The 27,417-nt window shown below is 38.4% G+C and overlaps 1 protein-coding gene across 1 annotated transcript; it reads right to left on the bottom strand.

The window, feature by feature from the left end:
• Positions 1–89: 89 nt before the first annotated feature.
• On the bottom strand, positions 90–27,417 carry ARSK (arylsulfatase family member K). The gene is made up of 8 exons (XM_081943709.1): positions 26,949–27,417; positions 25,260–25,389; positions 24,743–24,902; positions 19,440–19,722; positions 14,202–14,373; positions 11,866–12,087; positions 9,314–9,538; positions 90–2,970 (listed from the first exon to the last, which is right to left on the bottom strand). Exons 1-8 carry the CDS (start codon positions 27,330–27,332, stop codon positions 2,702–2,704), a joined length of 1,845 nt encoding a protein of 614 aa, XP_081799835.1. The 5' UTR covers positions 27,333–27,417; the 3' UTR covers positions 90–2,701.

The following is a 27,417-nucleotide window of genomic DNA, read 5'->3' as shown; positions in this document are numbered from 1 at the left end:
AATCCAACCAGGGGCTGCCTTCTTCTGAGACCTTAATGGAAAGATTTTTGCTACCTAGAAAGAATAAACCTTTATACACATCCAAATATGTCCATATGTTGGGTGAGTGAAATCTTATATTTCCATTTTCTGAGTGTTCATACTGTAATGACTGATGTACACCTTGTTCATATATCCCATATGCCCAAAATGTTAAACACAAAATAAAATCTAGCACAATATTTGGATTATGGACTAAATGAAATCAGTGAGACAAGTTGATCATTACTAAATCAATGTACTTTTATATATTTATAAGCAAGTCAACTGAGTGCTGATAATATAACATTGCTGTTATGGACAATACTACTATCTGTGGCTTCTGGTCATGCCTCATACCAAGCTCCAATATGCCTCAGAATAAAATGCTGCTGGATAATAATTTGTTCTCATGCCCCATTTGTGAGATCCTGTTGAATATCTGATACGTATGGTAAAAGGTAAAGGTTCCCCTCTCACATATGTGCTAGTCATTCCCGACTTTAAGAGGCGGTGCTTATCTCTGTTTCAAAGCTGCAAAGCACTGTCCGAAGACTCCTCTGTGGTCATGTGGCTGGCATGACTAAACGCCAGAGGCACACGGAACACTGTTACCTTCCCACCAAAGGTGGTTCCTATTTTTCTACTTGCATTTTTATGTGCTTTCAAACTGCTAGGTTGGCAGATAAGTATGAGGGTAGTGCTAATGCACTAAAAAGGCTTCTGGCCAAGTCCTGCATTCCTAATGGAATGATTTTTTTCTTGAAAATGACAAAAATCATATAAGGAATTGGCTCTTTACTAATTTCAGCCAACATCTTGATTGTTCTAAACATGTCTGGGAAGCAGTTTTTCACAAGCTATCATTGCTCAATGGGTAGCCAAATGTTTTCATGCAACCTGCTAGTGTTAAGTACTTTATCTTGGAAGACTTACTTATGAATCACTTAGATCATTTGTTCTCAAGTAGAGATAAAATGCTTAGAAAAAAAAGGGACAAGGGACAATAAATTAGGCTTTGGCCTTTTCTACTGCTCCAATTCATATATAATTGAAAGGTTGTTCTTAGTATACTATTTAGCCTAAAAGTCTAGTTTTAGCACAATATGCTTTGCAGAATGATGCCCTCATGTTTGCTGTGTCCACTTAATTTGGCTTCTCTAAACTATTATATTGCAATAGACTGCAGAGCTGCTATGGGATTTCCCCTATCCTTAGCAAGCGGTTATGTTCTCATCTCAGCAAGTCAGTAAAAGTATAAAAATTGGTTCATAAGATCATTTGAATTACCCTCTTGCTCCATGTCTTTCCTTTGAATGTGAGTCTGTTGTATTATGTGTGAGCAGTGCTAGATTTTTAAAATTAAAAATAATATGCATAAGATTAAAGGATGATGCTACATACATATTTTATTTAACTTTGGCATCTCCAGTGGCACTTTATAATTATGTTTCATAATAAAAAATATGAATCCTATTAGCGTTATTCAACTAAAGTTAACTTCATAATTGCACTATGAAGTTGGCGTATTTATCTAAACCAGCTTTTGGATCAATGATATTGGACTGAAAATTTCCAACAGTCTTGGCAATTATAGCAAATAATGCCCTGGGGAGCCAAGGTTGAGCTATCCTCTTAAGTCATGTTTTAGACTAACCATTCTTTATTTTATGTTAGATATAGACTGCATTTTTATCTCACACTTTGCTTAATTAATGACTTATTGAATCAATATTGGACTGGATTTATACAACACCAAATGTATGCATATACATACGCATATGTAATAAACTATCTGCAAGGAAACAACCGAGCTCAGATGCCACCAAGGACTCACATTGTATGGCTTAGTTACAGGCTACCATTTGGAGAATCTCAGTCGAAAGTACATGGTATGTTTCTTTTCTGAGTGCCATATTGTAGGAATAGAGAAGCATGCGTTTGGCATTTTTTTACCTAAAAAAGCCCAGAAGGCAATCAAATCATTGGGAAAGTAAGGGGAGAAATGTCACAACATGCATGACCATGTGATTGTATAAATGCAACAACTGAAATATTCCGTTAGATGTTGGGATACACCAGTGGAGGCATTCAAAAAATTTTACTACCAGTTCTGTGGGCATGGCTTGGTGGGCGTGGCATAGCTTAGTGAGCGTGGCACAGCTTGATAGGCGTGGCAGGGGAAGGATACTGTAAAATCCCCATTCCTTCCCCACTCCAGGTTAGTGCAAAATCCCCATTTCCTCCCGATCAGCTGGGACTTGGGAGGGAGAGAATAGATGGGGGTGGGGCCAGTTAGAGGTGGTATTTACTGATTTTCCGAACTACTCAAAGTTTCTGCTACCTGTTCTCTAGAACTGGTTAGAACCTGCTGAATACCACCTCTGGGATGCAATGGCGTCACCATTTGACCAATCACACTACTGCATATGTGGTGTCATTACCCTCATTGCTACACAACTGATCATGCAGCATCATGTTATCCATTATCAGGTTTTCTTCTTAATTAGTTTTAAATCTGACTAATGCACCCTGGTTAAGAAATGTGTTGGTAGGGTGAATTTATATAAGGAGATAGGGAGGCTGAGAACAGTGGACAATTTTGATTTTATGTCCCCTTTTACAACAGCAAGATATAATTATTCAAATATAATGTATAAATGGTGTCTGAAATCTTACTAATTCATTCATTGATCCATGTGTCAATGGCATGTTGATATTTCTTTGGGTTCTTTTTCCAGCTCCAATGCCATCTGAGATTAGCTATTATATCTGAATAGTTCTGCCCTAAACTTTGCTTCCAGCTGATGAATTGCTGTTTATTATATTGTTCAACAGCAGTAGAGACTTTTGGATAGTTAATTATATGGTATAGCTTCTTGTTCAAAGATTGTGTGATTGCTGGAAACTTTGTGGCTACATCAGTTAGTTCATCTGGGTCAGTTGAAAGATCTACAACAAAGAAAAACAATAGGTTAAGACAAATTACAATAAACATAAACTTAATTTTAGAAAACTAGAATTCTGTAGTCTGATTCTAATTCAGTTAAGAAATTGAATCACTCCAATAACAATTAATGTTAATTAAATCAAGAAATTTCTGTACTCTTGCAATAAACACTTCAATTCCTCCACCAGTTATGTTATCTGTTCTGACCTAGGCTTTACCAAATCACAAAGCAGACTCCTTGTCCTGATAAAAACCCCTTTTATTAAGCCAATGTGAATTCTTCTCATTCACATCCAGCAAAGTCCTGGCAAACAGTCTTTCAAGGGTGAATTTACAACCACAGACCTTATCTGGTTTAGAGAGCTGCCAGGCCGGTATCTTCCAAACACAATGCTGTACAATAAAATATTTGGCAAGGAGTTTCTAAGAGTCACAAACAAATCTTCACACTCCTCTTTCACTCCTCTTTATTCCCTATGGGAGAAGACATTCACTGTCCACCTGTGCCTTTATACCTGAGTTGGCCCTTGTTCCTTAACTGTTCCCTTTTCCTGGCAGCTCTGCACATGCGCACATTAGGAACAGGCTCAGCTGTTCCTCTGCCCCATTGATCTCCGACTCTGAAGGCAGCTGATAACTGTTGAACGGCCCTGGCCCCATCTCTGCCTCTGATGCAGAGCACTCATCAGAGCCTTCCCCAGACTCCAGGACTGGCCCATGTTTCTCCCCAGTCTCCTCACTGTCTGAGTCTGCCATCAGTTCCGCTGGCCACTGACGGGCCACAACAGTTATCATATTAGAATATCAGAAACATGCACACACTCTGCAGCAACTACAGAAGAAAAGTATGTGTCTGGAATTCAACAGCATGCTTAGATTGCTGGTGACATCTAATTCATAGGTTGCTCCATCTGCTATCTGAACAAAAAGAAATGGGGTATGTGTCTATGCTGTCAGCAGTTTGAGAAAAGTCACTTGAAAAGGATTTTAAATTGTATGTCTCTGCACAGGTATCTTATTTGCAGAGGAAGAAAAAAAAAACCTGTCCTCTTCCTTTACACTCAGTCTGCAGTAAATGCAACCCTTTATAATCATAACGGTCTCCTGAGTGGGAGTGGAGAGTGGATGGGGGTGGTGGGGAGAAGGAAAGTTCACACTGAAACTTCACTGGCATTTTACAGCCTCCCTTTGAAAGTAGAGATGGGGTGGGCAATTAAGATCAAAGAGGAAGAATACTTTGATGCTCTCTCAGCAGGATGAATTAATTCTGTAAAGTGAGGCAATGAAGCTGAGGACTTGCAAAGCTGGGGAAAAAACTGAAGATTTTTTTTTTAATGATTGAATTGGTCCTCCCTTCGTGGAAGGGTTGCCTCCCAAGAAAGGGAAAGTGTTGGGTATATAAAGACCTTTGAATCATTCCCATTAATGAATAATTTTATTAAGGAATCCCAAGTTACTTAAACTGCATCCTATGATCCCTTGAAGGGCACATGTCTGCATGTAGACATTACTCATGAAACCCACATGCACAGTAAAAAGTAGAGTGCACACAAAATTAAGTTGTTTTGCCAACCTTTGCAACTACAATTAAGTTAAGGTAGTAAGCGTGTGCAGATCACAAGCCTAGTGCTTTCTGTGGCTATAATTATTATTATAATTTAAATAACCATAAATATAGCTATATAGCTATTCGATATTTATATATAACCATATAAATATAGAAAGCTCCAGTTTTGTGACTTGTGTAACTATAGCAAAAAAAGTTACTTGGCACCTCCATAGCTTGGACAGAGTGGAAGCAGCCTAGGACAGGACTTCCTTCTGAGTGATTCTTTTGTAGGGCGGGAGTGGGCGGGCAGCGGCTTTGTGTCTTTTACTCAGGTCAGCTGTCAGAAGAGCTTTCTCAGCCTTGAGGGGAGCTGACCTGCTCTGGACCCCAGAACTCCCAGTTCATGAATTAATATGAAATATTAATGAAATAATGAAGTAACATGAAATAATTAATGAAATAAATTGCCTGCAAGCAAGAATTGGTGGGACTAAAAAAATACTGCTTTGGACAGGAAGACGGTGCAGAGAGTGGTGAGGATGGCAGATATATATATATATATATATATATATATATATATATATGTATGTATGTATGTATGTATGTATGTATGTATGTATGTCTGTCTGTCTGTCTGTCTGTCTGTCTGTCTGTCTGTCGTCTGTCTGTCTGTCTGTCTGTCTGTCTGTCTGTCTGTCTGTCTGTCTGTCTGTCTGTCTGTCTGTCTGTCTGTGTATTTGTGTTACAACCCCTGGTATGCCCAAATATGGGAGGGAGCTCACTACTCCCTCTTTCTGTCATTCGGCTAATCACAGAAGACCATCCAGGCAGAAAACCATATTTTTATTTTTAATGTTGCCTTTTTATATTTGTGTTGTATTTGTGCTGATAAATAATAATAATAATAATAATAACAACAACAACAACAACAACAACAACAATAATAATAATAATATTTAATGCTTTTAGACCGCCCCCTCTCCCGCAAGGGACTCGGGGCGGTGTACAGTTCATACAAAATATAACAGGATGCAATAAAATTAAATTAAATATGTACAGTTGACAATTGACATGGAGGAGGTTAAAATGTAGTTAAAAGAACTGTACAAAGCAGATATAAAATAAATTCAAACCCCTAAAAACAAATACAGTAAATTAAAAAAACCCTAAAATAACCAGATATAATACATTTGCCAGGAGGGACAGTTGAATTATGCCAGGCCTGCTAGTCGGAACAGGTGGGTCTTCAGTTTTTGCCGGAAGGAGCGGAGGTCAGAAGTGGTTCTAATGTCGGGGGGGAGGTCATTCCAGAGGGTTGGGCCCATCACAGAGAAGGCCCTACTCCTCGGTGTCGCCCGCTGGCATTGCCTAGTGGACGGCACCAGGAGAAGTCCCTCCCTGTGTGAGCGTATTGGCCGCAGGGATGTATGTGGGAGGATGCAATCCCGCAAGTAACTAGGTCCCGTGCCATGGAGCGCTTTAAAGATGGTAATCAGCACCTTGAAACGCACCCGGAAAACCACAGGCAGCCAGTGCAGCTCGCGCAGGAGAGGTGTTACGTGGGAGTACCTCGTACTCCCCATCACAGCCCGCGCGGCTGCATTCTGAACTAACTGCAGTCTCCGGGCGTGTCCCAAGGGCAGCCCCATGTAGAGAGCATTGCAGTAATCCAGGCGGGACGTCACCAGCGCATGAGTGACCGTGCGTAGGGCATCCCGGTCCAGTAGGGGGCGCAATTGGCGCACCAGGCGAACCTGGTGGAACGCCCCCCTTGCCACGGCTGCCACATGGTCATCCATTGACAGCTGGGCATCAAGGAGGACGCCCAAATTGCGCGCCCGTTCCACAGGGGGCAATTGTTCGCCCCCTATGGCCAGCGATGGGATCAGCTGGCTGAACCGAGGTGCCGGTAGCCACAGCCACTCAGTCTTGGAGGGGTTGAGTTTAAGTCTGTTGTCCCCCATCCAGACCCCGACGGCCTCCAAACACCGGGACATCACTTTGACAGCCTCGTTGGGGTGGTTTGGAGTTGAAATATACAGCTGAGTATCATCAGCGTAGAGGTGATACTCAACCCCAAAACCACGGATGATCTCACCCAGCGGCTTCACATATGTGTTGAACAGGAGAGGCGAGAGGACCGACCCCTGTGGCACTCCACAAGTGAGTGGCCTCGGGGTCGACCTCTGTCCCCCTGTCAACACACATTGCCTCCGGTCGGAGAGGTAGGAGCCAAACCACCGCAAAACGGTGCCTCCGACTCCTATCCCCTCCAACCGGCGCAATAGGATACCATGGTCGATGGTATCAAAAGCCGCCGAGAGGTCTAATAGGACCAGGATAGAGGAACAACCTCTATCTCTGGCCCTCCAGAGATCATCAACCAACGCGACCAAGGCTGTCTCTGTGCTGTGCCCGGGTCGGAAGCCGGACTGGCCTGAGTCTAGATACTCGGATTCGTCAAGGTGTCATGGAAACTGCTGCGCCACCACATTCTCTACAACCTTCGCTAGAAATGGAAGGTTGGAGACTGGACGATAATTAGCTAGCTCCATTGGGTCGAGTGAAGGCCTCTTAAGCAAGGGCCTCACCACCGCCTCTTTCAAGGCGGTTGGTAAGGATCCCTCACCCAATGAGGCATTCATCAGGCCCAGAAGCCAGCCTCGGGTCACCTCCCAAGATGCCAGTACCAACCAGGAGGGACATGGGTCCATTAAACATGTGGTGGGTCGCAGCCGTCCACGCAACCTATCTAAATCCTCGGGGGCAACAGAATCAAACTCCTCCCAGGATGGTCTCACAAGACTCGCTGTTGGCGGCCCGTCTGGTCCACTGAGTGGGGCCCATCCGCTCCGGATCTGAGCGACTTTGTCCTGCAGATATTCCCCAAATTCCTCTGCTCTGCCCTGTAAGGGTGCCCCCTGTGTCCTCTGTGACAAGAGGGAGCGGGTCACCCTAAACAGGGCGGCAGGGCAGTTATCCGCAGACGCAATAAGGGTGGCGCAATATCTACGTTTGGCCACCCTTAATGCCACAAGGTAGGTCCGCAAGTAGGATCTTACCTGTGTTCGATCAGATTCGGAGCGTGAGGACCTCCACCTGCTCTCTAGACGTCTCCTGTGGCGCTTCATCACCCTCAGCTCCTCGGTATACCAAGGAGCCCGGGTGGGTCGCTGCCGCAGGAGAGGTCGCAAAGGCGCAACCCGGTCCAAGGCCCCAGCCGCCGCCCTATTCCAGGCGGCCGCTAGGTCCTCCGACCGAGCGCGGGTCAGGGCTACAGGTAATGGCCCAAGCTCCGTCTGGAACCTATCCGGCTCCATCAGGTGCTTGGGGCGGTACCAGCGTGGACCGTCTGGTCCCGCCTCCTCGCGGTGGGGGGTAGCGCCAGGGAAGTCAAGCCGGAGACATGAGTGATCTGACCATGACAGGGGTGTAACAGTAAAATCCCCTCTACCCAGATCACTCGTCCACTGCTCAGATACAAAAACAAGGTCCAATGTGTGGCCTCCTTCGTGTGTATTTATTTATCAGCACAAATACAACACATATATATGTATGTATGTATGTATGTATGTATGTGTGTGTGTGTGTGTGTGTGTACATACATACATACATACACACACACACACATATGTGTGTGTATATATATATATGGTGCAAGTATATATTTATGTATATATATAGCATGCATATATGTATGTTATGTATATGTTTGGGTAGAGACACACTTTCTCTTGAGAGCAGGCAATGGAATTTCATTTTTAATATGGGCTGGTGTGCTCACAGTAAAAAAAATGACAATAAAGTTATCTTAACTTATCTTATCTACAAAGTAATAGAAAATGAAGAAGCTAAAGTGGTCTTGGACTTTAGAATTCAAACACACAAGCACCTGACACACAATATCCCTACTTAACAATTGTTAATAAGGACAAAAAAAAAATTTGCCCAGTGAATGTTGCAATACCTTGGGACAGTAGAATAGAAAAGAAAGATCAGGAAGACATCACAAAATGTAAATGTCTTCAAACAGAAGTTGAATGACTATGGCAAAAGAAAACAGAGATAGTACCAATAGTAATAGGTGCCTTGGGTGCAATTCCAAAATATCTAGAGTACCACTTGAACATCAGAATTGACACTATCATCATTAATCAATTACAACAGGCAGCTTTGCTTAGAACAGCTTACATCCTGTGACAATATCTTTAACACCATTAAACATCCACATCTGCCTATCCCACCAGGTCCTTGGAAAAGACTCAATAGGTAGACAAACATGCCAAATCCAGTCTGAACATCTGGTTGACTGTGCAACAAAACCATAACAATAAATTATCAGATTGGGTACAGTTCAGCATGATATTGAAACCCACATTTATAGATCCCAAGAGATAGAATAGGTTTTGGATACTTAAAAGCACAGCTATCTTCTGTCTCCTGCTGTGGGCCATGTTTCTTGCATTCTTTGACTTACTGTTCTCTATTGTACTGTATGCTGAATTAAAACTGCATGCTAACTTTCATTGATATAGATTCTTTCAGGTTTTTGTTTACAGGATCTTAAATTTTGATCAATATTCTTCACCCTAGATGTGCATCACTCCTCTGTTCTTTTGCTGAATGGAACACGGCGTAACACAGATTCATTATTTCAGAGTTTTGGATCTTGTGCTAGTACAAGGCAAGGACTGTGTAGCTGAACCTGCATAATATGGAAGTGAATCAGCTTATTTTGATCATTCAGATCACATGAGAGAATAAGAATGATATTTTTCATCAAATGGTAAACCTACCAAACAGCTGAGGAGATACGGAGTGGCCATCTGAATAAGCAATGTATTTCCACTTGTCAATTCGCAGCATGTAGGTTGAAGAATTCACATTGCAGCCATGAAACTCACTCAGAATCCAAGAAGGATGGAGCCTTCTAGATAGGGCTTTGAAATATTCATTTTCTAATATCAAAGGCATCAGTGAATATCCACTGATGTTTTGGGGAATGGGGATACTTGCAATGTCTGAAAAAAGTGTCAATTTGATAGAAAACAATTAGAAAGCTCAAATAAGCTGAAATAAGAAACGAAATGTATAAAATTGAGAAGAGAACAGAAATTATACCATTTCAACCACTTCAACCTTTTGCTATTCTGGTAATATTACTGTGCCTCTTTTCTTTATGTCTATTTTATGTTCCAAATGGAAGTTACCAGCACAATTCTATACTCGGAGTGATAATCCATTATATTGAATAGAGCTATTCTCAATTTTCTGAACATAAGTGACATTTAAATGTTGTTATCTTTGATTGTCAGAAAAAATAAAGTCTCTAAAGATCTCAGTTAAATTGAGTTAATGAAATGCACCCCAAATGCATTTATTTATATGCACACAATTGAGTGCTGAGTTCGTATTAATATGATCTTAGCACTTATTCAAAAAAGCCATAATATTCCATTTATATTATACTTTGTTTATATGTTTTCAGAAGATGGTTGCCAACATTGGTTCTTCTCACTGGTGTTAAATTTAATTAATTAAATGTACCCATAGTTCAATAGGTTAAAGTTTCTGAGTGATTATTACTATTCAGGTTTAGAATATGGCACAATCTTTTATGTTCCTTATTCATGAGTCTACATAGAAGTCTGCAGTGATTTTCATCTGGACAACTGAGTAAGAAAACAGAATTTTTAAGATTATTTGTAATCTTGTATGTGCTTCATGCAATGTCTAAGCTGAGCTTTTCTGTGTAACAATGGTAGATTTTAGGCACCAAAGTAGAAAGAAAAGACTTAAGTACTAGTTCCATTTTAGGCATGAAAGACGATTTGGGAGACTTTGGGCCAATCATTCCCTCTTAGCCCAATTTACCTCACAGGATTGTTGTTGAAGGGAAAATGGGAGGAGAAAGGAGCATTAGGTGTGTTTGCCAATTTGAGTTATTTATAAAAGTAATAAAAGCAGGGTAAAACAAATGAATATACATATGTGTGAATGAATGAATATATTCTGCTGGTTGGAGAGTTGATTTACAACACACATTTTTTCTTTGCCTCTGTCTCTCATACAAAAAATAATTTGACTCAACAAAATGTACTCATTTTAATATCCATTTACAATTTTGAAAAGTTCAGTTCAGTTCAAGGAACATACTTACTATGAAATTACTCAGAACTGAAGTTACTTCAGAAATTCTTTTAGGGTGCTGACACTAAATGTGTTAGCATGATTATATATTTAAGGTATGAACTGGAGCTTACATGTGAAAGAATATATTAGAAAACCAAACAGTATGCATAGAGAAAGCATATATTAGGGGAAATAGTTATGTTTTTAACAATCGGGATGGCTGAGAAAGCAACATTAATCATTTGTTTTATTACTCATCTAAATAAATTAAACCCTGTTGATTTGTGTTTTTATTTTTAACTTTTTGATTACAGGATAAAGCAATCAGGAGAACATATGGGGATGAACAGAACAGGAAGGACAGCAATTTAAAAATATAAACTTCAGGAACGTTGTGGAAAAAACACAGTTGGAACCAAAAATTGCTAACTAAATTGCAGGGCTGAGGATTTGAAAAAGTTATGATTCACCTGATTAGTAAAGCTCCTGTAATAATGTAGTCTTGAAAGGACTATTTGGCAGCTTGAGAAAGCATTCTCAATTTTTGAACAATTCTTAAATCATTACTTCAAAAGTGTCAGTCTATTGAGAAGGCCTAAACTTTGGCTTATGACCACAGTTGAAATTTACATTGCCAAGCAAAATGGTTGTTAAGTGAATTTTGCCCCTTTTTATGACCTTTCTTAATATAGTTGTTAAGTGAATCACTGCCGTTAAGTTAATAACTTGATTGTTAAGTGAATCTGGCTCTGTTCCCAACCCTATTGGTTGGGAACAACCGGTATTAATGTATATAGTGCCAAGTGGTGTATTAACCATTAAGCCAGGGGTGTCCAAACTTGGCAACTTTAAGACTTGTGGACTTCAACTCCCAGAATTTGAAGTCCACAAGTTGAGTTGAAGTCCACAAGTCTTAAAGTTGCCAAGTTTGGACACCCCTGCATTAAGCAGACTAAGCATGTGCTTAGGGCACCAGGGCCAAAGGGGGTACCACAAAGTTGAGAAAGAAAAAAAACCCAAGTTAACTTTGATTAATTGTCTAAGATCGTGGCAGTATCCTGATAACTTTATAATTCCTATCAACTAGGATTGTCTCACAAAATTAACTCAGAAAGGGCAGGCAGCCAATAGATGAAACAATGGCAACAAACAATAGTAAAAAGGCAAACAATCCCATAAATATTAATTTTATTGCTGTAGGATAAATATTGCTTACCAAGCATGGTAGGATAGATATCCACAAGGGACACCATATTTGATATGAACTGTGACTTAATATTTGGACCCATTATAAGGAGGGGAATATGGGAACTTGGTTCATACATGCTCATTTTATAAAACTGTCTGTGTTCCATCGCAAGTTCTCCATGATCTGCAGTAAATATTATGTGAGTTCTTCCAAGCAGTCCTGTTTCATTTAGAGCAGAAAGTATCTCACCTGTAACACAAGACAAGGAAAAACATGTTAAGATATTAATTAAATAGCACTGATGTTTGCAAACATTCTGAGGAATACTTCCTTGCTAACAAGAACATTTAGTGATAAATGATCATGAAATTTCTACCTGAAAGTTCTAAGTTTCTTTCAAAGCTTAACAATATCAAATGTAACTGAATTCCAAAACTCCATACTTGAAACTATTTTATAAAACTTAGACTTAATATCTATGGCAATCCAAAATCCTAATAATGAAATTAAAAGCCTGTCTCAAAATTTAGCTCTCTGGAGATTAACTCTTAGGACCAGGTTATATTTCCTCCCCCCATAAATTTTACAAACTACATCAGAAAATTCAACTTCTTTTAAACATAGCTTTATATTTGAGCTGACAATTAAAACAAAGTGATCAATGTTTCAAAGTCATTCTAAAGTCTTGGCCCATAATTATTATGTTATGAGTAGATAATTAGTAAAGGTGAACATCATCACACCAACTTAAAAGCATATGTTCTAATGATAAGATTGCTTCAAAGTTGTAAGAGCTAATTATTATATTTTCTATCTAACACTTCATAAGGTTATGCTTTGCATCCTATTACTAAGTGTGTTTTTCAGTGTACATAAGTTCTTAAGGTACATTTTAGCTGGTTCAAATGAGCAATATAATATGAACAGGTTATAAGAGCTCATAATGAAACACATCAATTAAATATTCCATATTACTGAAACTTACTTTAATATGATTAATTCCTAAAGCTAAGAACAGTCCTGATTAAAAACTATATAGAGGTTAACATCTAAATAATTGTTTACTTCACATCTAATTTATTTCAAATGCTACTTATGATAAGCACTAAAACTGACATTTCCCCTGAGTTTCTGAATGCCATGCTGGTTTTAAAGCAAGTTAGAATAATTGGAAAGAACTATGAATCTACAGTAATTGAAAATCTATAGTACAGGAAAAGCAAATGTTAATAATATGCAAGCAGTTGCAGTCAAGGAGATTATAGCCAAAACAGGACATTGTGTAACACTCAAGTTACTGAAAACTTGATCAAATTCTTGTTGGCTTATTAGATTTTACATATTTTTTTGTTTTCTTGACTAATTTTCACTTTTTTTGATAAAAAAACCTGATATTTCTGAATGAATTAATATTCCAACTTAGAAGCAGACTCTATGCCATAATATAATTTAAAATATTTGAAGAGATTTTTCCTGTCACCTAGTGCAGTGAGGCCATATACTAAACATAAAAAGTCATATCCTGGAAGTAATTGAAGCCACAAAGGAAATAAAAGTACAGGATTCCAAACAAAGATTTTCCCCTGAAATTCCCCCCTTCACCAAAAGGACATAATTACAAGTGATAGGGAATTGCCGCCAACTGTCCTCAGAAAATAGTATGAGCTTATGTGAATCAGAGGTGAGTTCCTACCGGTTTGGCCGAGTGGATAGTAACTCGGCTGGCCACGCCTCCCAACTGGTTCTATCGGCGGCGCCATAGGCACCACCATCTTGGTTTTTGCTTTTGTGCATGTGCAGAAGCATATTTTACCTACTGTGCATGTGTGCAAAGCACGCATCAAATGTGCACGCGCCCAAACCAACTGGCAGTAGAAGAAGCCGGAACCCACCCCTGATGTGAATACCAAGAACCAGCCTAGATAGCAGAGATGTTTTCCTTGACCCAAAGAAATATCCTTATAGAGGGTACAAATGAAAGCATTCCAAAATATTAAGCATTTCCTTTGCTTTAAAGAACCAAAAAAGTCGCAGATCTGAAATTGGTAGGGGCTATGTATGGACATTCCCAGATAATAGTTTTGATGTCATCATGTAAAGCACGTTATAATGCCGAGTATTTTAACATGGCTGTATTGTATTTTTCATGAATCTATATAGGCAGATACCTAAATAAACAAAGAATAAAGGAAAATGCAATATAAAATACCTTTAAGTACATTTTGGGGGCGGGGAGGAAAGCTTCCAAGAAGTAACAGTTCTAAAATTTCTGACAATGTACAAAAATTACATCACTAGGATCAGGATGATAAATACGTTCATGAACGTATATATTATGAAAATAGTAATTTGATATTACCTACCCAGCATGGCATCTGTTTCTGCACACATGGCATAATAATGTGCTCGAATATTTCTGATTTCTTCCTGTGTAAATTTTCCACTGCAGTTCTTGGTGTAAGTAGAATAATAATCAACTGGGTGCATCTCTGATAATGGAGGCCATTTTGGAATCTTTATGGCATCATAATTCACCTAATAGCAAAACAGAAATGTGCTGTATTTGATAAAATAGCTCTATTGTGCAGTTGTAATTTGCCGACAATTTTCAAGTAGGTGCCAAAAGGAAGCATGCTGATTGAAAATGAGATTACAAAGAAGATTTCTCTCCCTAGACTGGTAGGTGCACAGAAATGAAAACTGAACTTTTCCCAAGAGGTCAGCTGCTGGCACTACTTGGACCCTGTAGAGCTACATTTTTTATTTATAACATTTTAAGTAGGATAAAAGATGAAAAAATGATGGGACAGTTACGAAGAGAAAACAGTGTTGTCTGGATTTTCTTTTGAAATCTGGGAATGAGTGGGAAAACAGCATAACAGTAAAAAAAAACTTGTTTGAACCTGCCCCTGCAAACTTTAATTTAATTGCAAACCTAAATATGATGGAGTGTCACAACACAGTTTGATTTTTAATTTGTATTCTTAGCAAATAACTTAGTTTAAAAATACTCTTTTTGAAATGTTATTCAGTTACACATTTTTGTTACTCAAAAATGTTACTAAGGACAGTTAACCCTTCCTCTGAGACTTACTATCTATTTTGACAAGGGGGAAACAAAGAAAATCAAAAGCAGGGGCAAAAGAGGAATCATATGCATTCTGCTCAATAACACCTCCTGAAGAATAATGTGAGGAATAGGAGCCCAAAGGATTGGCCAAACGAAAGGTTTTAAAGAAGGTGTGCAGTCTGATATGGTAGTCCTCAACTTAAGACCACAATTGAGCCAAAAAATTATGTTGTTAAATGAGAAATTTGTTAAGTGAGTTTGCTCCATTTTATGACTATTCTCACATTTGTTAAGCGAATCCCTGCAGTTCTTAAATTAGTAACATACTTGTTATGTGAATCTCATTTCCCCATTGATTTGATTGTAAGAAGTTGGCAAAACATGACTCCGGGATGCTGCAACCGTCATAAATGAGTCAGTTGTCAAGCATGTGAATGTAAATCACATGACCGTAGTGATGCTACAATGATCATAAGTGTGAAAAATGGTCATAAGTCACTTTTTTTAGAGCCGTTATAACTTTGAACAGTCACTAAATGAATTGTTGTAAGTTGAGGACTACCTATACTCAGTGGCCTGAAACATCAGTGCAAGAAATCCTACAATCACTGCTGTGTCTATCTTGGTTTGCATGTCCTTTGAGAGACTCCTATCTTTTTTTTCCTGCCAGTGTCAAACTCTCACAGGTTGTAAACTGAATATTAACATTATCTTCACAAGGTATTGCTGGTTTTAAAGAAGTTTTGAAGTATCACGTCTCATATCATGCAAATGCCTTATATATCTATAATGCATTCTCTGCCTGCAAAACGTATCTTCCTTGCTTATTGCATCTCATGTATCCGAAAACAAACCACATGCTTCCAAGTTGAATCCAGCTAATATATTGCCTTAAAGACCATCTGCTTAGCAACACAGTGTACTATGAGAGCATCATGTTGATGCACTGTTCTAAGCTGAATCACCAAAGGAACAGAAAAAAATGAATTCAGGCTAAGCTCTATTCCAGTCGAGAGGAGAGAATTCCATAGTTCCATCATTCCATAGTTCTCCCGTTTCAATCAGTGGAATGGCTTGTCTTCAGACTTTGTGGGTGTTCCATCACTGGAGGCTTTTAAGAAGAGTCTGGACAGTCACTTGTCTGAATGGCATAAGGTCTCCTGCTTGAGCAAGAGGTTGGAATGGAAGACTTCCAACATCTCTTCCAACTTTATAATTGTGTTATTCTGTACTGTTATTCCACATCTCAGCAGAACACTCAGCAGCATGTAGCCATAGGTACCAATGGCAAATTGTGTTATTGGCAAAAAAAAAAGACAGTCGTTGTTTACATTTATATCATATGGGTTGCATAATTGTACTGTCATAATGACAGTCTTACAGTTCTAACTCTGCTCCGGTTGCTCTAGTTAGGCAGCCAAAACTTGGATCAATCATTTACACTGGAGGTGGCACCACAAATATATATAAGTACTGTGTTTGTCACTAGGCAACCTCATAGACAGAAAACAAGATGCTGTACTGATTGATTCAGTAGGGCTCCAATATACTTAGATGAATCACTATAGCAGCTAAGAAAAAACAGCAATAACCTGGAGGAAGAGAATACTGTTCAAGAGGGGAAGGAATAAGCAAGTCATGGGGGTGGAGGGGAGACTTGGAGGAAACATTACTTAGCCCCGAGACAAAGGCACTCAAAGTAACTTGATTTAACTGTCCTGATTTGTTTAGAATAAAAAGTGATAGAGAAAAACTTAAATAAGCTTTCTCCTACTTTCTGAAGTAATCTAGATTGAAGTAATTAATTGAAGTACTGATTGAAGTCCATTATGGGTATGTGGCTCAGTGGCTAAGATGCTCAGCTTGTCAATCAGAAAGATTGGCAGTTCAGCGGTTTGAATCCATAGCGCTGCATAACAGAGTGAGCTCCCATTAATTTGTCCCAGCTTCTGCCAACCTAGCAGTTCGAAAGCATGTAAAAATGCAAGTAGAAAAATAGGAACACCTTTGGTGGGAAGGTAACAGCGTTCTATGTGCCTTCAGTGTTTAGTCATGCCCGCCACATAACCAGAGAGACATCTTCGGACAGCGCTGACTCTTCAGCTTTGAAACGGAGATGAGCACTGTCCCCTAGAGTCAGGAACAACTAGCACATATGTGCAAGGGGAACCTTTTCCTTTATGGGTATGTACCCTTCCAAAATGATTATAAGAAATCCTTCTAAACACTGCATGAGCAGGCATCACTGAGCTATCATTAAACAGTTTGGGTTTTTCCAGTCTTCCAAAGGAGCTTGAAAAATAGTTGTCACTGCTTTAACAGTCATAGACTTGATTCAAAGTAGTGGCATGTTTTCTTATACGCATGCAGAAATCTGAAAAAGATAGACTACTTGAATGAATAATAGAGGGCTCTTACAAAATCCAAAGCATTTCTGCAAATCATGGTCCTAACATGAATATACTTGTAGAATAACAATCCTAGTTCTTCCCAATTTAAGAATGTTCAGAACTGAGTAACTAGCAAAAATAGAGATAAATTTACATTGTATACTGTCTGGGTTAAACATAAGAACAATACTCCAGTACATGAAAATGCTATAAGAGAAAAATATGTAATAACAATTATTAATGGCTGACAGCTCACTAAAATTCTGTCCTAACTATAAAAAATAAATATGTTATGTGAGGATGCTTCTGTGGAGAAATTGTTTCATTACAGAGCCTCAGTGCCTTTCGGCAGCAGGAGCCATGGCAACAGGGCTAGAGAGTGTGGTAGCCATTGTAAAACATCTGGGAATTCATTTGGAATACAAATAAACAGGAGCTTTTGACTCCTCTTCATGAAAATAATAGCACTGGTTTTTATTAAAACAAAACACCTAGATTTTTCCAACATTAAAATAGAAAGTGTAAACCAACAGAATTACATTTTCTGTCCTAGCAGACAGCAATCACCATATAAAGAGAAGGTCTTGCAATTTTTCTAAGAAAGATCAATCTAAGAGCCAATATTGTAGCTTATTATACATAACAAGAAACAGACTGGCAATGCAAAGTGTATACTAGTAAACAACATAATTGCTCAGTTTATAAAATGACATTATCACATGCAACTCACACTACTAACTGTGGCAGCTGGTTCTATTTTTTTTTCTTGTGGGAGGATTCCCTAAGGGACTACAAGATAAGCAAACTTTTCCTTTTTGTAAAAGTTGCGTGACCCGGGGGGGGGCTTCTCCCCCCCCCACACACACGATGTAGCTGTCAAAATGTTCCATAACCTTTTACCCTTTTTCCTTTGTAAATTTTTTTAAAAACCAATAAAAATTTTAAGAACAAAAAGATAAGCAAACTTTTTCATTTCAAAGACTATTTGGGCATCAATCACTGGTCAATATAATATATCCATTGCCAATTTAAATCCTGTAAGATTCAAGTGCGCACACACACACACACACACACACACCTTTTCAAAGAAAATGCTGTTACCCCTATGCTTACATGATGTCTAACCATTCATAATCCATCAAATGTGGAACAGCAATGTTTTCTTATGAAGCAAAATGCATTGGCCACTCTCACACCCCCATCCTCCTCCTGTCTTCCACATTTTACCCCATTAGTGACTTTATGTGGAAGCTTTTTCCAGACAGAAATCTTTCTATAGTTCTTTAACTTGTTATAAGCAGTATATGATAGTGGGTGGATCCAGATTTAGATGCTGATAGTAAGATTGTTACCAATTTTTCCCAATACTTCCTTCAGTCTCCTGATGCTGTTGTATTATTCAGCAGGTAGCACTCACAGCAACCTATATTCAGGGGTGGTATTAACTTACCTTTCCCTATCGGGTCACAAATGTGAACACATGCGCATGCGTTCTACCTTCCGCGCATGCGCTTTGCCTAAAAAAAGGGCCTAAATGGGACGTTGTAGAGCCGGGGTGAGTGGGCGGGGCCACCACTATTTCCACTACCGGTTTGGGTGAACCAGTTAGAACCAGCAAAACACCATCTCTGCCTATACTGCCAGCACTGGTGATACTGGAGAAACAATTATACAAAAATATGTTGCTAGAGAGATGAGCCCTACTTGACTTCCAATAATTTATCCGAGGTCATTTTAGAAGTGCTGTCTTATAATCACCCCAGATCTTCATCTAGGCTAGCTAAGGGTTGACTTAGTTGGCTATGACATTGAATCCAACATTTTTGGAAAAAAGACCAGATTATGGAAGGCTGATCTAGTAGCATGGTCAAAGTCCCTCGGCCAGAGAAGCTCACTGGATGACTTTGGACTAGTTATTATTTCTCAGCTCAAATTACTTCACAGGATGTTTTGTGGGGAAAACCTGGGAAGAGAAAGGCTATATACACTACCTTGAGCTCCTGAAGAAAAAGAGAGCCCTAATCAATCAATCATTCAAACAAAAGAATAATAAATATTAGGCTGAGGTTTACTTATGTAATTATAAAGAGTAAGCTGACAAAGAATTCTTTTTTTTTTTCATATGCTATGTATATACATACCTTTTGTAGCCAATATGGAGATGTGAGAAATGTGGATGCCCCATAATTTTCTCCTGAGGATGGTGAAGGATATGGGTGAGGCAAATTTAGTCCAAGGTACAGAGCAAAGGGCTGCGATAGTTTAGTTGCCTTGTTTCTTATCCAATTTGCTGCTGCTTCCGTAACCTTCCAATCTTTTTGCATGACTCTTATATATGTCTTGTTGCCTATAAGTTTAGCCACAGGTCTGCCTTCTTGCTGAAGCAAAAAATCAACATTTCTGGTCCAAGCTTCCACACGATTACTGAAAATAAGAAAAGCTTTCAAGGTATGCTTCTGAATCATAATTACATACGAATTACCCAAGATTATGATGCTGGCTTGTTTTTATTAACTATTATTGCAGTTAAAAAAGTTAGGCTGCACAGTGCATAGATAGATGATAGATAGATAGATAGATAGATAGATAGATAGATAGATAGATAGATAGATAGATAGATAGATAGATAGATAGATAGATGATAGAGATAGATAGATAGATAGATAGATAGATAGATAGATAGATAGATAGATAGATAGATAGATAGATAGATAGATATAACCAATTTTCACTCATTCTAAAGTTTCTACATTCCTATTTCTCTCACAGCAGCTATAGAAACAGAAAGTAAAGGTAAGAATGAATGAACCTGAAGCCAGCTGTGGTTCACAGAATCACAGAACTATAGAAGGGACCACAAGGATTATCAAGTTTGACTTTCTGCAACATTCAGGAAAACCAAGAAAAGCAAGGTTCTTTCTTGTAACAGCAGGCCAATATATGGTTTGGTTCATGCAACATGCCGAAGTAGATGGTGTGAATTGAAATCATGGGACAGGCTGTGATTTATTTAATCTAGCTATGGCTATGGCTAGAATTATCCAGGGCTTTGTTTCATTACTGACCTTAGTCAAATATCATCCAAACCTGACTATTGGCCAACAGAGACTTAAGCAATTATTAGTTTCCATGGAAACAATATAAATTGGAAAAGTGACTGCAAAACAAAGCAATTTATGAAGCAAATTATTTTCTGTTTCCAAACTTTGTTTCATCCTGCATCCATATATGTAAATTTCCCATGCCCTCCCCGCCAAAAGGACTAAGCAAAGTATTCATTATCCTATCCTGTTTTTTTAATCAAAAACTGAACAATCTCTACTCCGTATGAGGGTTTTCTACTGTGTTTCCCTGAAAATAAGACAGGGTCTTATTTTCTTTTGACTCCAGAAATAAGCACTTACCTTATTTTCAGGGAGGCCTTATTATTTTTGAGGTGCAGGAGGCGGTGAGCATGGTCACCTCTTGGCTGCTGCTGTGTTGCAATATTTTCCGGGAGGGCTTATTTTCGGTGGAAGGCTTATTTTAGCGCATGCGCTCAAAAGCCCGATTGGGCTTATTATCCAGGGAGGTCTTATTTTCGGGGAAACAGGGTAGTTACCACAAAGGTCATGTGACCTACATCTCTGCTAAAAAGTGATCTGTTGTATTTCATCACATCATTTAAACAAAAACCTTTAGAAAGATTTCTGCCAGCTTCCTTAGTGGTAGCTTCCCACAGAATTCCTAAATATAGCGATTTGTGTGATTGGCACAGTGGTTAAAGTGCAGTATTGCTAACTGCCAGCTGCCTGCAATTTAGCAGATCGAATCTCACCAGGCTGAAGGTTGACTCAGTCTTCCATCCTTCCGAGGTGGGTAAAATGAAGACCCATATTGTTTGGGACAATATGCTAACTCTGTAAACTGCTTAGAGAGGACTGTAAATCACTGTGAAGCAGTATATAAGTCTAAATGCTAAGTGCTATTGCTAAAAAATTCTTTGGAGTTCTCCTTTCTGGAACAGATTTAGATTTAGGAAATTGCAGATGACACCAAGCTGGCAGGAATAGCCAACACTCCAGAAGACAGGCTTAAGATACAGAAGGATCTTGACAAACTTGAACATTGGGCACTATCTAATAAAATGAAATTCAATGGTGAAAAGAGTAAGGTTCTACATTTAGGCAACAAAAATGGAATGCACAGGTACAGTATAGGTGGTACCTTGCTCAGTAGTAGTAATTGTGAAAGGGATCTTGAAGTCCTAGTGGACAACCATTTAAATATGAGCCAGCAGTGTGCAGCAGCTGCCAAAAAAGCCAACACAGTCCTAGGCTGCATCAACAGAGGGATAGAATCAAGATCACGTGAAGTGTTAATATCACTTTATAATGCCTTGGTAAGGCCACACTTGGAATACTGCATCCAGTTCTGGTCGCCACGATGTAAAAAAGATGTGGAGATTCTAGAAAGAGTGCAGAGAAGAGCAACAAAGATGATTAGGGGACTGGAGACTAAAACATATGAAGAACGGTTGCAGGAACTGGGTATGTTTAGCTTAAGAGAAAGAAGGACTAGGGGAGACATGATAGCATTGTTCCAATATCTCAGGGGTTGCCACAAAGAAGAGGGAGTCAAACTATTCTCCAAGGCAACTGAGGGTAGAACAAGAAGCAATGGGTGGAAACTAATCAAGGAGAGAAGCAACTTAGAACTGAGGAGAAATTTCCTGACAGTTAGAACAATTAATCAGTGGAACAGCTTGCCTCCAGAAGTTGTGAATGCCCCAACACTGGAAGTCTTTAAGAAGATGTTGGATAGCTATTTGTCTGAAATGGTATAGGGTTTCCTGCCTAGGCAGGGGGTTGGACTAGAAGACCTCCAAGGTCCCTTCCAACTCTACTATTGTATTGTATTGTATTGTATTGTATTTATCTCTATTCTGCTTGATTTCGAAATGAAAGGGTTGCTTACAAAGCAATCAAAATACCAGAGCAGGTTATGCAAAGGATATCCAAGGCCCTATCCCTATAGCTTTACAGTAGGACAAGTTAAAAGAAAGGCTTGGTGGATTCCCCTGGTTTTTTGTTTCCCTTTGATCTGATAGCATCTGTCTATAGAGAAAATAACCATTAGTCACTCTCCCTAACATCCTTAACTTGTGTTGGGGCAGGGCTAAGTGACCATAGACAGATTATTTGAATAGCAGTTTTATTAATTAAGTAATTCTAAATCCATTTTGAAATTAATATTTACATAATCATTGTTTTTTTTAAAAAGATGGACAATATAAAGCATTGTATAGGCCTTGTCCAATACATCTTTTAAACATGTATTACAAACAACCAAAAAATAAGAAAATAATAAAAGTGTCAAAAATAAAAAGATAATTAAAAATAATATATAAAAAGTAATTTCGCCCTTTATTACAAGTATAATTTTAGTGTCACCTTTTCTCAAAATGCAACAAAACCCTCTCTTCTTTGCCTATCTCATTGCTTAACTCTAAACAAAAAACTCTAAACGCCTTGTCATTCATTTCTTATCAGTAAAAGTTCATTAAGAGATACCAGAAATAACTAAATATCTATTCTAACCTTGATCAAATAAGCCAATTCTATATTCCTTCCCTGCACTTTTAACAATCTCTATTTTTAATCACTTCAAATAATTTTAGAATTTGATTTCATTTCATTATTTTTGTCCCCTCTCAAATAATCCTTCAAGAACTTAATAGCTCTTTTGTACATCCAATAAGAAAAGGTTATCCAAATCACTTTTTGTCTACTTTATGTCCCTTTTAAATAATAAGACATCAGCTAGTTTCATTTATATATCTAGTATATCATCGTTTTTCATATCATTCCTGTAACTTGTCATATTTAAATATATATTTAAATCAATCTGTCTTATCCAATATAACTTATTCTTTGTCTGTGACATCACTAACACATTTCTATAGTATCAGATATTATTAACATTAATTTCTTATGCCAGTGTTCAAAGATATCTTTAAAAATATCCGCTGTGAAGGTATTTTGTCCATTCTTTGATAATAAGCCAAATTTAAGAATTCTTCCTCTTTAATTGTAATATTTATGTTCTTCTAGTTCCCTCTAGTGTCCAACCTTCAAACTCCCTTCCTATATTGGTTTTTTTCCAAAGAACCCCCTCATCCAAAAAATTATGGAAACCATTTTTAAAATTAATTTCAAATTTTTATTCCAAGTCAATCTGAACTCTAAGCCCATTTTTAACTCTATATACTATTTTACTGTTTATTCCAAATACTAACAGTTTTTTTTAAGTTCTAAAACCATTTTCTAGAGCTAAGGAAGAGACTTCCAGTGAATGCAATAAAGCGTGTAGTTCTGAAGGGTCTTAATATTTCCAAAGCAATAAAAATAGATCCAAAGATGAGTAAGAAATGAGTCTTGGTCAAGCTTTTTTCCAAGGATTGAGTTATGAGCAGCTGGGAGTTATGAGATATCATCAAAACTCAGTCATGGAACTCACCAGAAGTCATATTTAAACACTGATTTTTACTTCCCTGAAATTCTCAAGAACTGTATATGGCTCTAAAGAAAAGTTTGTTTATTTTATGCTTTCATTACTTATACCACTATTCCTACTACCACTAAGCAAATAGACATACCAGGATAGGTTTTTATCAGGTAATAAAATCCCTCTGTATTAATTTTTGTATTATTAGGACTAACGTATTAGCCAGACAAGATTTGACATAAATACTACATAAAGTATGAAGTTGGACACCAATTACAACTTGATAGTGATAGGGAATAGAAAAATGATAGAAGAATGTGAAATCTACAATGCTGAATGAGTACAAAATATATGAGATTTTCACACATACCTAGCTGGGACAAGTAACAGGAGCTCACTCTGTTACGTGGCGCTAGGGATTCGAACCGCCGAACTGCCAACCTTTCTGATCGACAAGCTCAGCGTCTTAGCCACTGAGCCACCTATGTACCCATAATGGACTTCAATCAGTACTTCAATTAATTACTTCAGAAAGTAGCAGAAAGCCTATTTAAGTTTTTCTCCATCACTTTTTATTCTAAACAAATCAAGACAGTTAAATTTCAGATATAAAGCACATTTTTAAAAGGAAGAATGTCTACTGGTAGTGCAACAGCACTAACAGAAGCAAATCTCTAATTCAAAATTTTGTTTAACTATAAAATAGAAAATAGAGGCATTTTCACACACATTTAATGAGGGTGGAGTAGAGAGGAACAGTTCATCACAATAGTTACCGGTATTCATTTTAAGAATACAAAAATCTGAAACAATTTTTACAGTGAGCCCTTGACTATGACACACTTTTCATGCTGAAAGGTAGAACACCTGAAAAGCATTTAATCAATTCAAAGAGAAACAATAAAACGATCGAGATTTCATCAATTACTCCCAGAAATATATTCCATTCTTTATTCACCTTATCGAATGATGTCCAGAAGTATAATCTAGTTTTCCGTATTTTTGGGTATAGTAGCCTTTTTCCCCCATAAGGTCCATCCATGTTGTATAATTTGGATCTAAGCCCTTGAAGTTGTTCCAGGACTCAGTTAAGTGAGTGAAAAGGCCACTCCACATAGCTAAAAAAAAATATTAACAATGTGTTTATACAACTGTCTTCTTCACTTGATACAATTTGGAAGGCAGCCCTTAAGGCAGGGGTGTCCAAACTTGGGAATTCTGGGAGTTGAAGTCCACAAGTCTTAAAGTTCCCAAGTTTGGACACCCCTGCCTTAAGGCAAGAACTTGTGACTTTGAAGATAATTTCTTGCTATGTCTATGGAATAATACTGTGCAAGCTCCAGAATTTCTATAGCATGAAAATCCATCAAAATATTATCTCTGTGCTTTTTCAAGGAAAGAGTATATTTTCTCTGTAGGTCCTTTAATTTTGTTCTGCCATTTACCCAAATATTGCCTTTTATGTATAATTTTACCTGCACGTGATGGACAGCAAATGGGAGAATTGGTGTAGGCATTAAGAAAGAGACTGCCTTGCCTCCTCATGAGATTTATAAAAGGCAAAACTACTGTTTCATTTTCTGGGGAAAATGTTAGCCTTCCATCCTGCAGGAAAAGAAAAAAAAATGACTGTGGGAATGCATTTGGAGATGAAGGAGTATTACAAATCAGTGGCTAAAATGTACAATTTATGTATTGTATTTATTTTGAAAATTGGATACTTCAGATATGTTTTTAGGGAGAGAAGAGAACCAGTTTTATGTAAGGGTTAGGGCAGCAGGGTAGAAACTGGGAGATTGTGAGTTCTAGTCCTGCCTTAGGCACAAAGCCAGTCAAGTAATTCATTTGTCTCTCAGCCCTAGGAAAGAGGCAATGGCAAATCACTTCAGAAATGTTGCCAAGAAAATGCAGGGATTGAGCCATGCAATTTCCAGAAATCAGTGCTGACTCAAAGGAACAATAACTTTACCACACCATCATTTAACCCTAACAGATGAAAAATTTAAAATTTCTTGCTAGAGTTACTTAAAACGATATTACAGAAAGAATTATAAATGAGAATATTTTCTGTCTTGCCTACCTCCTCTAGATATTGGAACTGATAAATATCCTGTCCTTTTAGCCTCAAGTTCTGATAATTTAATGAATCCAGTCACTCATTTGTTCTAGCTGAGAAAGACTTTATAATTTTATAAAATTTTACATAGTCTACATTGTGTTTTAAACGTGGTGTGTTTATGGAGATTCTCAATCATCGAGGTGAAGGTTGTCCCAAAGATGGTTTTCCCAAAAGGCAACTGGATTTTCTTGGATTTTTTTTAAAAAAGTGTTTCGCAGTGAAATGTTTTCAAAGAAAAAACCCAAGAAAGTCCAGTTGCCTTTTTGGAAAGAGCACCTTTGGATTAAACATGGCATATTTAAAAGCTTTTGTCTTTCAGTGGGATTCCACAAGACCAATCTTACGTGTGCTCAGGCAACTATCATGTTTGCCAGGAACTTCATAGCTAAAAGCCTAATAGTCATGCCTATTTTTTTCCCTAATCCCAATCACCTTCTCGCCATTATTTAAGAACACAGAAAAACTTGCAAAATCTCTCTCAACCTATTATTTTATTAATTATGTTGGTAGGGCCTCTAGTGTACACAAATAACTGTTTGAAATGTTTGCATCACTGGTTTCCTCATTCTCATTATTCCTATGATTCCATTTGGGAGGGCAGTTGTCTTGGAAAGGCATACTATTGCTTTATGCAACTTTAGTTGAAGTACATTCCATTGGTTCAATGGGCAGATGTTCATAGGATTACAGTTTACATAGTGAATATACTCAAAACTATTTGGATAAAATCTAGCTACTGAGTTCACATTCAGTGCTAATGGTGCCTTGGGTTTCTCCTTCAAATTGGAAGAGACAAAAAGGTGAAGCAGCCAAGAGAGACATACAGTAGGCCAACTCGTCGGAACATGGGACTCTCTGATGTGGAATTACATTTCTGCCAATCTGATTATGGCCAAAGGACTTACACTTCCAAAATATCTGGAGGGCACCACACTGGGGAAGCCTGCAGTAGCTGAAAATGAGTCTTGTGTCATCACACCTTCTTTCCCTTCAATCAGAGTCAGAAGAGAAAAAAAGGCCTATTAAAAGAAAACGAAATACTTACAAAAGAATCGCACATCACCAGCACAACATTAGGCTTTCCACAAGTACCACAGCTCTCTTTAGGACGGAGCAAAGGCCTCGCCTTTACAGATCCCCAAGAAACAAATCGGACCAGCAGAAGGCACAAGCTAACTATTGTATAGTTTGTAAAGCAGGCTTTCCCCATTTCTTCCTTAAGATCAGAGCAAAGGCTCCAGCCCCTTCCTTTCAGAATTCCTTCTCGGAACCCGTCTTCACTTCGCACAGCCAGGCAGACGATCTTCACTTGACTGAGCCTGCCGGATGATTCATTCCACAGCTGGGAAGCTCGTGATCGACAAAGAATACTATTATGCCTGGAAAAAGAAATCAAAACGGCTGCTCTAGGAAAAACTACCACTCCCATGATACATATTGCGAAAATTTAGTTATTAAAGCCAATGTCTTTGGAAACTGAATGCGCTTATCATGCGAAAGGGAGTGGGGAACGG

The sequence above is a fragment of the Natrix helvetica genome, assembly GCF_964273705.1.
Source record: "Natrix helvetica genome assembly, chromosome: 2".
Taxonomy (NCBI): domain Eukaryota; kingdom Metazoa; phylum Chordata; class Lepidosauria; order Squamata; family Natricidae; genus Natrix; species Natrix helvetica.
The sequence above is the reverse complement of the archived record's forward strand: the minus strand, read 5'-3'. Positions and strand labels throughout refer to the sequence as shown.

What these genes read in the sequence shown, in the direction of transcription:
- ARSK (XM_081943709.1), bottom strand. Translation starts at nt 27,332, where the DNA reads ATGGGAGTGGTAGTTTTTCCTAGAGCAGCCGTTTTGATTTCTTTTTCC. An exon ending in CTCCATATTGGCTACAAAAG is followed by an intron (nt 14,374 to 19,439) that starts GTATGTATATAC and finishes TTTTGCTATTAG; the next exon opens with GTGAATTATGATGCCATAAA. An exon ending in CGTATCTCCTCAGCTGTTTG is followed by an intron (nt 2,971 to 9,313) that starts GTAGGTTTACCA and finishes TCTTTGTTGTAG; the next exon opens with ATCTTTCAACTGACCCAGAT.